The sequence below is a fragment of the Bradysia coprophila genome, unplaced genomic scaffold, assembly GCF_014529535.1.
Source record: "Bradysia coprophila strain Holo2 unplaced genomic scaffold, BU_Bcop_v1 contig_297, whole genome shotgun sequence".
NCBI lineage: Eukaryota > Metazoa > Arthropoda > Insecta > Diptera > Sciaridae > Bradysia > Bradysia coprophila.
Genome location: NW_023503555.1, coordinates 7,117,052 through 7,129,491, shown reverse-complemented (window position 1 = coordinate 7,129,491; position 12,440 = coordinate 7,117,052). Strand labels below are relative to the sequence as shown.

The 12,440-nt window shown below is 38.1% G+C and overlaps 2 protein-coding genes and 1 long non-coding RNA gene across 9 annotated transcripts in view; 2 read left to right on the top strand and 1 right to left on the bottom strand.

Moving 5' to 3' along the window:
- Nucleotides 1-12,440, bottom strand: part of LOC119078924 (breast cancer anti-estrogen resistance protein 3 homolog) — a 52,987-nt gene that overhangs the window by 31,793 nt on the left and 8,754 nt on the right. For 2 of the 5 annotated variants that reach the window (XM_037186660.1, XM_037186663.1), the window contains exon 1: nt 9,135-10,084. The exons of 1 other annotated variant lie outside the window; for it this stretch is intronic. In XM_037186660.1, coding sequence (XP_037042555.1) covers nt 9,135-9,177 — 43 coding nt within the window. In that variant the 5' untranslated portion in view covers nt 9,178-10,084. Of the gene's footprint in view, nt 1-9,134; nt 10,085-12,440 lie in introns of those variants that run through there. 2 more of the 5 variants (XM_037186661.1, XM_037186662.1) reach the window with 2 other exon arrangements.
- On the top strand, nt 2,645-3,248 carry LOC119078949. Its single transcript, XR_005088089.1, has 2 exons — nt 2,645-2,834; nt 2,907-3,248. It is a non-coding gene; the product is annotated as an uncharacterized LOC119078949 (long non-coding RNA).
- On the top strand, nt 7,325-8,907 carry LOC119078937 (salivary glue protein Sgs-3-like). Of its 3 annotated transcripts, none has more exons than XM_037186684.1 (3): nt 7,325-7,592; nt 7,623-8,239; nt 8,345-8,907. In XM_037186684.1, the coding sequence occupies exons 1-3, from the start codon at nt 7,401-7,403 to the stop codon at nt 8,823-8,825; spliced, it is 1,290 nt and encodes a 429-aa protein (XP_037042579.1). In that variant the 5' UTR covers nt 7,325-7,400; the 3' UTR covers nt 8,826-8,907. The 3 variants fall into 3 exon arrangements, with proteins under 3 accessions (XP_037042579.1, XP_037042580.1, XP_037042578.1); XM_037186685.1 differs by having other exon boundaries at nt 7,325-8,239; nt 8,345-8,456; nt 8,655-8,907; XM_037186683.1 differs by having other exon boundaries at nt 7,325-8,239.

Here is a 12,440-nt window from a genome sequence, read left to right as displayed (position 1 = left end):
CACTGGAAAACTTCATCTTAAAATTTATTGTCCAACAGAAAACTCTATTCTTTTTGTTAAACCATTCAGAATGCTAGCACCACCATCATACGAATCATTATTGTCACCAAGTTTTCAACCTATAAATCACTTGAGGCGAAAATACTCACGGCGAAATAGTCGAAATTTTTCCAGACTGAATGCAGATACCGAAAGAGCTTCGAGAAATCAAAGAACTGGAAATACGTTGTCTCGTCGTCAGTCTACTGAGAGAATCCCAGTACACGGAAGAAAGCTATCCGGACGTCAGACCACTCCATCTCGATTGAAACCAATAGGACAAAGTGAAAGTTTAAGCTCAATGGAAATGTACAACAAGTATCTGGACAGATCACGAGGTTCTGCATTTGCAAGTCAGCGTTGTCATTTACCATTAGCGAGAAACAAAAGCGAAAGTTCAATGGACTGCAGAGATTTGAGTTGTTTTGATTTCTTGACTGATTTAAAAAGGAAACATTCGACTTATCATATGAAGACGAGGCGATTCACCACTCAACCGAACATTCCATCGAAATTATGTGAAAAATGTGGTGGCATCATGCCGTTCAGTCAGTCGTTTCGCAATTTTAGACGATGATGCAGTGATATCTATATGATATTTTGGTTGAAGTGTAATTATCCTGAATGTATGTTAGATCTCGAAATATAATCAAAAGCAAATGTATCATTCAGTGTGGTAATCTTTCATGGAGTCTGCGCCAGATCAATGTACTCGTCTGTCGAACAGTTTGCCGTATGTCCATGTTTAATCCGGTAGAATATTGACGAGATCACCGATAACATTGCGGCTACTGTAACCACTTCCTCTGAACATTTGTATTTTTTATTAGCCAGAAACATTTTGTCATTGGATCCACTAGAAATCCTGCATCCGTCGGCCGAGTTTGTATTCCACAGTTACATTAGATGTTCGATTTAGGCACTCGGCATTAACGATTTGATGAATTTTTATTTCCCGAATCCGTCGCCTCATTTTTCGACTTCACCATGTCAATTATTACCGTTATTGGTACCAAGTCTGTAGAAATCCTGACTGATTTTACAGACTTGGTGAAGTAAAAATTACAAATGATCGACAGTCTTGCTAGTTCTGTTAGTTTTTAAATGTACTCTGAAATTGCGGCGATAACTTCAATAATTCCCTTGACTGAAAGTCAGGGTCTTACACCAGAAAATACCGAAAAATGTGGGTAACCAAAAAAGTTCACTGTGATTGAAACTGTATGAAATGCTATGAAAAACGTTGAATGTGGGAACAATTTTTCGTTGAGGACACGATAACTTGAGAACTCAACCGATTCGGATGATTCTTTTTTTTAAATGCGTAAAATAGCCTCATTACCTCCCAAGTAAAGTAATGTAACTATATATAATTTCTCTTTAGCTCAATAGATTAAGGAATTTGTTTATGTATTGTCCGTTGACAAGTGATCGCCACCGGTTTCTGGTGGGTTTTGGTTTTTGTTTTTGTTTTGCCACACGTATTGACAATAGCAAGATATTTTATTTGGGAGGTTAGGGGCCATTCATAAAGTGCGCACGCAGTGTGCGGTCATTTTTTTACCACCTCCCCCCCGTTTCGCACGCGATTTTCAGACCAATTTCAGACCCCCCTCCCCCCTTAAGTGCGTGCGCACTATTTGAATGGCCCCTTACGTTGATCGCTTGGTGAAAAGGGACTTCGACTAGCACAAATTAAAGGCCTTGGACATGTGTTTCACATTTCAATATGGGCAACATAGAGACTGAATTGACGCCGTAAGTGCGAAATTCAAAATGGAACGTGCCAAGTGCGTAATACTTTCTAACGCAGCGTCATTTTCATACAAGGAAGCGTTGAAATGTATTTTTCGGTTCACTTTTTCATCGAATCGTTCACTTGAAATTCAAATTTTAAGCACACTTACGGCGTGAATTTCAAAACCCACCAAAACCCCGCGCTTCCATCTACATACAAAACACATACGGAACGAGCCAATCTTAATCTGTGCTACAATTATCGTACATAATTTTGACTGACTTTCTTGTTTGTGCTCTCCCGATTACTAAACCAATTTTGACCGTCCTCGTTCGTGCGTTTATTCAAGAGAGTAGTGGACTGGACAGGGTATAAACTTCTCTGACAATTACGTAGTTATCGTCGAGATACATCACACCGATGTACATGAGCAATAGAACATTACTTATCAATGGGGCAAATGATGGAAATAGTAGTTCTTGTGTTTATTGGTAATTAATGTACTATTTATCGGTATGAGCCTTGAAAGCGAGTCGCAACTTCTAAGAACTAGCAAATATTAGCTTCTTCATTAGTCATTTACAATGAAATGTCCAGCTTTAAGGCTCAAAAGAACCGAGTTTTATTTGCCCATAACGAGCGCTGGGCGAAATCTAGGAGTTTTATACCCCAATCAACTGTGAGTAAATGTTGAGCGTATGTATGTACCTCTGTCCAAAATGTTTATTTTGACAAATTTGGATTATGTACCCAGCCGAAGGCGTTCAAATCGAGGACAGAGGTGCATAATCTATTAATCATTTTATGTATAGTATTTCATCACAGAGTTTCATCCATATTGTCACTGACAATATAAAGTAACTCAGAGTAGCGGTTGAATCTGTTACTTCATTGTCGCGCCTATTATCGCATTACCACGATTAGTAAAAAGTCAGATTATTTTTAAACATAATTATTTCGCAAAAAAAGACACAAAATTATTTTATCGAGATGGATGAAGGATCGACTCCTAAATCAAAAAATCGTTTCCCCACCTCCAAAGAAAGCAGAGAATTACGTAAGAAAAATTGTCCCTTCGTTTCCTCCTCCTTCTCATCATTATCGTTCACACTGACACAATTCTTAACAGGAGTTCAAGTAGCGATGAAGAATTATATCGGAAATGAATTGAAATTGAGAAGGAATAAAATTCAGAAAGCCAAAGAAAAATTGAAAGAAAAAGCCGGTTTGTCTAATAAAAAGAAAAAACAATTTCTGAATGCGAAAAAAGAATTCGACAAAGAAAGTTCGAATTTCGTCAAATCATTTAGCAGTCAATTGGAGTATTCTTACTACGATCAGAAAGAAATTCGAGAAGACATTCGAGCAAAGTTGAAAAAATTAGATAAAACTATTCATTTTCTGAACAAAATTGTAAATTCCGACGCATAGATGTGATATATAGGCGATAATAAAATGTCTTACCAGTTCATTCTTATGAGTTTAATGCATCCCACTAATCTTTGCCGTTACCAATAAATAATGTGGCACTCCCGGAGTACAAACAGAAAATGAACATTTCGAATTAGGGAGCGAATCGTCTAAGGTGTCAGTTGTATCTCCGCAAGAGAAACGAGTTTCTGGAAGTATTGGCGACACCGAACATTATAACGTGCAATATACAAAAATAAAACTGGAAAACGATCGCAAATTTTTATTCCTTATTGCACCTTCTGTTTTGGCTCCGTGCAGTAAAGTTTGAAAGTTTTGAATAAAAAGCTGAAAAGCACTGTGGCTTTCGCTGATTTTTGTTTTCATCGTTTCGATGAGTACTGTTTATATATATTAAGGAATAGTTGTTCGTCTACTAGTAGATGAACGCGCACGGATGCCTCCATTGGGACCATTGTGCTACTATAGTTTATTTAAGCATATGCTGTGCTATGAAATCTTCCTGTACTCACAATGTACGGGCCTGAACGGACTGATAATTCATGATGTAACCAGCTAGATGCTTACTTCTGTTCAAGATGTAAGCGGGGCAATTGCACAAGAAATTGTTGAGCCGTATCCGAATTATGACCGCATTGGTCACAGCTCGGATCTGTTCGTTTTCCAATTTTAGTGAGATGAGTGTTAAAGCCGTAATGTCCAGTAGCTACACCCGTGAATAATTTTAATCTGGTGCGGCTAACATTGATCAGATATTTAGTGTTACTGTTATTTATACGAATGCATTGTTTTGCTTGCCGGCAGGAGTAGTACTGTTTAGTGACCTGACACATTCGGCGAGCATACCAGAAGTCTTGCTATAGGATATATTACTTCATTTGAACTAAATATTTTCAAAAAAAATCATTTCAAATCAGAGAAATAATAAGTTTATCCGACTGTAGCGAGATAGAATGTGCATGAGGATGACAGCTGGCCGCTATTGGAGAGCCAGGCCCCAATATTGTGTGAAATTCTCTCACATTCTTTAGCATACAATTCAGCTGTCATCCTTCATACGAATTCTACGCATTCTATCTAGCCACAGGCGTACCAACTTATCATTTTTCTGTTTCAAATCTTTTACTTCATTATTTTGGACACACTTTCCGCTACATAAGCTTATCGTTTAATACTGGCGTCGTTATCCAGATGATAGCCGTACCGGGTTACAGAACTAATGTCGTGTTTTCAACAATTTGGTCTACTTCAGTTCGCGTTGAAGCAACGTAGCCTTTGCATACCGGAGAATATTGGTTCAAGGAATCGTTGCTTTTGATAAATTACAAGAATTTTACCGCTTTCCTCGGCAATATTCGAGAAAAGTATTCTTTGAACTTTGCATCGTGTTAAAAAGGCAGGAACTTCGAAATGAAATGTTCAATTTTATGGAGTGGTCTATCAACGGAACTGTTTCTGACCAGCAATATTCACCTGAACAAGTATCGAATGATTGTACGGAAAAAATTGCCAATTTAAAACGGAAAAACAGAGAAAATCAGAACGCAACTTACGAAAAAAACCAAAATTCGTTGCAAAAGAAACCAAAACAAATCGCACAAAAAAAGAAAAAAAGAAAAACGAAAATCTGAGACTCACGGCTAACCGGCTGAGCAAATCCTCGAAATCGTTCGTCCAGCTGTGTGGACCAATGGTTACCCAAATTTTTCGGTATTTTCTGGTGTAAGAAAAATGTATAAAATGCTATGAAAAACGTTGAATGTGGGGAACAATTTTTCGTTGAGGACACGATAACTTGAGTACTCAACCAATTCGGATGATTCTTTTTTTTTTAAATGCGTGGAATGAAAGTTTGAAAATGGGCTATGTAGGACAAGGATCTGGAAGCTATCCCAGAAAAACGGGAATTTACACTGTTGATCGTAGCCTCTTTGATGAAATTTAATTTTTTTGGTATTGTAAGTAAGAAATCAAATGCATTGCAATATGAAATAGAATCAATTCGAATTGGAATAAAAATATGGCGAATCTCATATTAATAGACCTTAGAATTATGGCAATGAATTAATTTTTAAATTTCAAACAGCGATTGCTGATATATTCAGAGATGAAAAAGTGCCTGATATTGGTGGCCTCACAGATGTTAAATTTAAAAGCATGGCGTCGACTAACTCAACAGCTACCGCGGCCATGGAGACACTGCTGAATGTACCACCGCTCGACCTGATAATTCAGGCTAGAGCCTTCGCCACGGCGGATCGGTTGGTGCAAAATGGCTTGTGGACTTCTAACTTCCGGGCAGGGCATGGGAAAATATGTGGCGTGGTAGAAAGCCCAGTTTTCGGTGACACCGGTGATTGACTTCACGAAGCGATTCGACGCTACCTTCTTAGGCAGAGCAGACTGGCTTAACGGCTGGCCTACTGGCCTATCAAGGGGAAGTAAAGTCAGATTCACTGACGGTTCGAAAACTCCAAATGGAACAGGAGCTGGAGTGTATGCCCCCGAAACGGGGCTAGGCAATTCCTTCCACCTGGGAGAGATCGCCAGCGTACCTCAGGCGGAGCTTTATGCGGCACTCATGGGAGCACATGAAACTCTGCCTATAGGGACGCAAGGCGAAGAGGTCCTTATATGTCTTGACAATATAGGAATGATCAAGGCACTCGTATCGCCCGTAGTCACCTCCAAGCTGGTGAAGGAATGTAAGGAATACCTGAACCTTCTTGGTCTGAGCAATCGGATCAATTTGGTCTGGGTACCAGGACATTCCGACGTGGAGGGAAATGAGGAAGCAGATAAGCTGGCCAAAGAAGGCTCGGCGACTCAGGCAAACGGGCCAGAACTGTACCTTCCGATTCCCCAGTCAGAGTGTAAAAGAGCACTGGAAGACTGGGTTAAGCGTAAACACGCAGAACGCTGGGAAGCGTATAACGGAGGCGTTCACACGAAATGCTTCTTCCCTAAGCCTAACAAAAAATGGGCCAAAGATTTGCTCAAAATGGACCGAAATCGCATTAGAAGAGTAGTAGGAGCGATTACGGGACATTGCGGGCTGAATCGGCACATGAATAAGTTGAGGCTTTCGGACACTCCGAGATGTTCCTGCGACCTAGAAGAAGAAACGGGTGCACACTTGATATGTGACTGCCCCAAATTTCTTCAACTAAGACGCAGGATGCTCGGAGACTACGAGGTGGTTCCTTCGGAAATTGCTGCAATAGGACCTGACATCTTAGACAGGTTCCTATCGGCAACAGGAAGGCTACCATGATTTACATGATGACCGGGAATGGAAACAAAGGATCAACAGATCTGTGTTTCGAGATCTTAAATGATCGTCCCAAACTGATAAATCTAAACTCATTAATGTTGCCTTTATCGTCTGCATTTGCCATTGGCGTACGAATTTAGCGTCAGCGTTAGTTTATGGCATTTAGCGTTAAAAAAATCTGACGTTCTCTATTATAGAGACGAAATTGGTACCAATTTACCGAAAATATTGGCAAACTGAGTTATTTTTAACGATCAACCAAAAACTAAAAAAGTTCATTTATTACCATGTGAAGGTATATTAAGTACCGGGAACTTCCTTTTTTGTACAAAAGTGTAAGAGAAGAACATCTATGGCACTTTTTTATTTTGTGAAAAAGTCCTCGTTCAACATTCAGAAAACTTATTTCGCATCTACTAGATGTAACAAATTAACTGATTCCAGTGATGCATCTGAAGGTTAACAATAGAAAATGAAAATACAATGAAATTGATCTAAAATACATTTAGAAAAGTCTCAGTCAAGTGGTCTGACCCGGCCAAAAGGTGTGACCTAGTTCTAAGTGTAGTCGGTGTAGTCTTACACCAGCCCCCATTGCTGCACTTTTTTCCGATCACATGATCTTCGTTGAAGATTCCTTCACGGTCGATTTTCTTGCGCTATCTTCGTCTTTTTAATTGCGATGTTCCTGCCGAATGCGAAAGGTTAATGTGATGGGATGGACGATAATGGTGTACTTGAACCGATTTAACTCAGCGGTTCAGGTTCAACATTAAATATTTGTTTTGTTGAACGAAGCAGTCTCTATCGAATCAATAAATGTGAGTGAGCCTTGAAAATCGTTGCAGCCTGGAAAAGTCGTCACTTTAAATTTATTGTTCAACGCAGACAAACGTTTTTTTTTCATTAAAATTGGAAATGTATTCACAATATGGTGGCAGATACTCGAGATCGAAACAATTAATAAATAGATATCCAGGATTGCGATCATCTCGTAGTCAATCGCTTGGAAAAATTCCGTCTCGTAGTCGATCTTCTGAAAGATTTCGCTATCGAAATTCATATCGGAGTCCATTCATTCAAAGAATTCCGTCACGAAGTTCATCACTTAATAGATTTCCATCTCGAAGTTCAACCCGAAGACGAATTCCATCGCTGGTCAGATCCGGCACAAGAAGAACATTCAATCGGAATCCATACCGGAGTCCATCGATTCAAAGAATTCCGTCACGATTTCCATCGCGAAGTTCATCCCTTAGACGAATTCCATCACTGGTCAGACCCGGCCCAAGAAGAACATTGAATCGGAATCCATACAGGAGTCCATCGATTCAAAGAATTCCGTCGCGAAGTTCATCCCTTAATCGATATCCATTTCGAAGTTCATCCCTTAGACAAATTCCATCACGTGGCAGATCCGGCACAAGAAGACCATTCAACCGAAATACATACCGGAGTCCATCGATTCACAGAATTCCATCGCGAAGTTCCTCCCCTAGACGAATTCCATCACTGGTCAAATCCGGTCCAAGAAGAACATTCAATCGGAATCCATACAGGAGTCCATCGATTCATAGAATTCCGTCGCGAAGTTCATCCTTTAATCGATATCCATTTCGAAGTTCATCCCTTAGACGAATTCCATCACGTGGCAGATCCGGCACAAGAAGACCATTCAACCGGAATACATACCGGAGTCCATCGATTCAAAGAATTCCGTCGCGAAGCTCATCCCTTAATCGATATCCATCTCGAAGTTCATCCCTTAGAGGAATTCTACCACGGGGCAGATCACGCACAAGAAGACCATTCAACCGAAATTTATACTGGATGCCATCGATTCAAAGAATTCCGTCGCGTAGTTCATCGCTTAGACGAATTCCATCACGGGGCAGATCCGGCACAAGAAGACCATTCAACCGGAATCTATTCAGTAGTCCATCGACTCAAAGAATTCCGTCGCGAAGTTCATCCCTGAACCGATATCCATCTCGAAGTTCATCCCTAAGACGAATTCCATCACGGGGCAGATCCGGCACAAGATATCTAAGATCATTCAACCGGAATCCATATCGATCCATTCAAAGACTTCCGTCCCGAAGTTCATCCATAATGGGGAGAAAAACATACCGGAAACCATTCATTCGAAGCATACCGTCACGAAATCGATCCAAGGGAGGCTCATTAGGAAGGTACAACCGTTTTGCACGCAGTTCGTCAGGTCCGGCTTATATTCGCAAATACAAACCGAAAAGATGTGATATTTGTGATGGCGGTAGGACAAAGACTAGATCGAGCAGAGGCGAATTTCGGAACAGTGGTTATGGAAGGGTGGTGTACTGACTGACGTTGATAATCGCAGTAAAAGAATTACTAAATTTCACTGCAATGTATGTTGTATTCAGTATTAAAGGAAAAGTTCAGAGAATACAGTTTAAAAGTTTATTCGAGTGAAGTTGGCTTCGAAGAGTGTCGTAGCCGTAAGACCTTTTCAGAGATCCAATTACACGGAAAAAGAAATAAGTCGAAAGTAACATGAGAACTGATTTGTAAGCTTGCTCTAACTTTAACTGAGATTGAAGGTCAATCGAACCGAATCGAGTGAAGAACGGTTGTGATAAGAAAAATGAAAATGATTTTTCCGCTACTTACTTTGACTCCGTCGTTTACCAAGCTTACTAGATGATTTTCCCATTTTTTCAAGATTTACTGACCGCACAGACTGCACAGGCTAAAATTCTATTTCAAGAATTCCGTTCTTTTCCATAATAATCAATTGATTTGAGACACATTTAATTGACCAAAACTAATAAAACAACTTGGTCTCCTCGTATACACACATGATGATGATGATGTAACATCATTCAACAAACCACTTAATTTGTTGACTAAATGGAAATCAATTCTGTGTATATTTAAGTAGAAGTGAAATAATATTAACCAGAAACCATAACCAGCTTAACTGTTGCTGACGTCACAGTAGAACTATCTGTAAACGATTTACTCTATAAACACACTTAATTTGAGGAAGGTTATTTGATGCAAGTAATGCTCAGTTTTGCATTTATTTTAACGAAACTTCGTCACAAGCTAATCGTATTTTGTTGGACGATTTTTCTTTTACTTAAATGTCTGTTGTTTAGTCTATCCCATGCAGATGTAAATACACAAATCCAATTTCATTTCTTCGTTTTTCATTTTATTCATCTCATTGATATCTCACCGCAACCGAACTGAACATTTAATATGATCTAGTGACTATTAATTTGAAACAGAAGTAAACGCTGTTAGCCCTTGCCGAAGCGATTATGATTAACACGTAGCTATTATCCACAAGTACGGCATATCATAGGCTATTTTATCGATGAACACAAATCTCTTCACATTTTCTTCATAATTTTCTAATCGCAAGATTACACACAATTTTTAGGCATTTCAACGAGAAACACATTCACAAAACCGATCCATATCGCATAAAACGTGCACGAGTTCATACCACAAGCTCGCGATATTTCAAACTAATAAAAAAAAATTGTTTCTGCTTATAGATGTGTTTCGAACGCCGTGCGGTGTGTGCGGTTGCTTATAAAGTTTTAACTGAGTCTACGACACAGAAGAATTAAATTATCATTTTTCAATAAACATTTACACATTGTGAAATGCAAAGATATTGGGTTTACAATCGAGCTGGATTCGAATGTAAAATAAATACAGAAAAAACGCAGGCATTTTAGTGTGAGCATAAAAAGTCGGAATTCGTATATAGAATATGCAAATGTTGTGCGAATGTTTATTTGCTTGTTGGTTTGTTGGCAGGACATAATTAACGAATATCAACTCTCTTGATGAGGCAATATTGCTTTTTGAATTCAATAAACAAAATGTTAATGTTTCAAGTTTTGAGAGCTTAATTAGCAACGTATCATATAAGTTATCGCTGGTTGCATTTCCTTTGAGAAGGAACTACCTATAGTTGTTTAGACATGGAACAAAATCAGGATGTTCAACTTCTTCTTTAGTCTTTACGATATCCACTTGTTGCCGTTTTTTTAGTGATTTAACTGAAGTCTCCACTGTAAACCGTTCACGACAACCATATCACCAGTACCTGTTTATTAATATCAAATCTACTACTTCTTTCGATCAGAATTTTTGCAACTGTTTTGATACAATAATCTTTTAAGCGATTGGTTGCCACTGTTCCTACCTGAGACACAATTCCAATTAATTATTAAAAATTTACAACAATGCCACAATCTCATCAAAGGTATGACAAACATAAAATAATCTATTACTTCATTGTGGTTCAACATTTTACTATAAAAAAACCGCAACAGCCACGTTTTTTTGATGATTTTTGTTGTCGCTGTCGATAACAGATGAAATCCAATTCCAATTGTACAGAACAGTGAACCGTTCAAACTAGAGCTGTGTCTAGCTTCAGACCGTAAACTACGAAATTGTGATTTACACAGGTAAGTTTACTGTTTCTGTATACGGACATACGAAGCATTGTCAACCAAATATACTAATACGAATGTGACTTCCGATATAGTATATATCAACCGCAAAATAAAGAAAACAAATTTTTTAAACTCTTTTCTTATCATATAGGTAAACAAAGACGTTTCGAATTACGTACAAAATCAGTTGTATAAATACTGGAGCTCAGGGCAGTATTTTTTTTATAAGCACTGCTATTTGCATAATAAAATACAAAGATAAGAAACTCATTTGTGCATTTTGGACGCGCATAGCTATCTTTTTCTAAAAAAAAATGATTCATCGATTCGGATAAAATTTATTCTGTCGCTGGAGTTTTGTTTGTTACATGTAAAGTCGATTCTGCATATTATGACATCATATGCAGGGTATGTTTACAGGAATTTAAAGGATTTAAATTCTTGAAAATTCTTGAAATTCCTGAAAATTTTGGTATTCCGAGAATTTTCAAGAAATTTTTAAGAATTTCAAAATAATTTTCAAGAATCAATTTCACAAAAAAGTAAATTTTGGAAAATCTTGAAAATTCTTGAAATTTTTAATTCGAGAATTTTCCTGAATTTTAAGAATTTTGAGTACTTTGATAAAGCTAATCTATGAAAATAGGACCTGGTAAGAGTCAGTCCTTAAGAAGAAAAAAAATTGCCTCAATTTTTGTGGTTTCAATGGACACCAAAAGTTGTTAGAATGACAACTGTTTGTCAGCTGTAACATTAGTAACGAAGTTTTCTATTCTCATTTCTTAGTCTATTAGAAACGGCAAGCGTTTTGAAACAGAAGTAGATTGTTTGGATTTTTTTTTTGACAAGTATAGATAGTGGACCTTAGGCTGAAAAAAGGAGTTAATCGTGCATCTTACAAAATCGTTGTAACGATGATTGTAGGTTGTTCCCTATCGATTCCTGATTCTAAATTGATGTGCTCAATAGTTCTCCGGTGAGCGGCCGTTATGTCACTTTTTTTTCTATGATTTTTCATTCGTAAACGAGAAGAGATATCAATCCAGAAAAACTTGACAAATCCTTTAAATTACTCAAGTTCGAGAACTGAGAGCATGGCATACCTTTTAAAGCTGTGGAATTTTAGTCCAGAAGAGAACCCAATAAAACCTCAGAATTCCTTCATAATACTTACGTTCTAGAGCTGGGAACATGGTGTCCATGTGCGTGCAGTGACAGAATTTTAGGAACTGACCCACTACCACTTCAACAGTTCGATAAATCCTGAAGAGAATACAAAAAAAACTCAGAGAGCCTTCAAAATCTTTTAATTCTTGAACAGGTAGCATGTTTCCTTGTAAATATGAGACTCGGTTACGCCTTGAGTTACTAAAATTAACAGAAAATACAACTTAAAGTCGATTGTCATTGAAATACGTGTAATTATTTATTCTAAATAAATAATAATTTCGATGTATTTTTACATGAAGAACATGTGGTGACTTCACTGTTACAG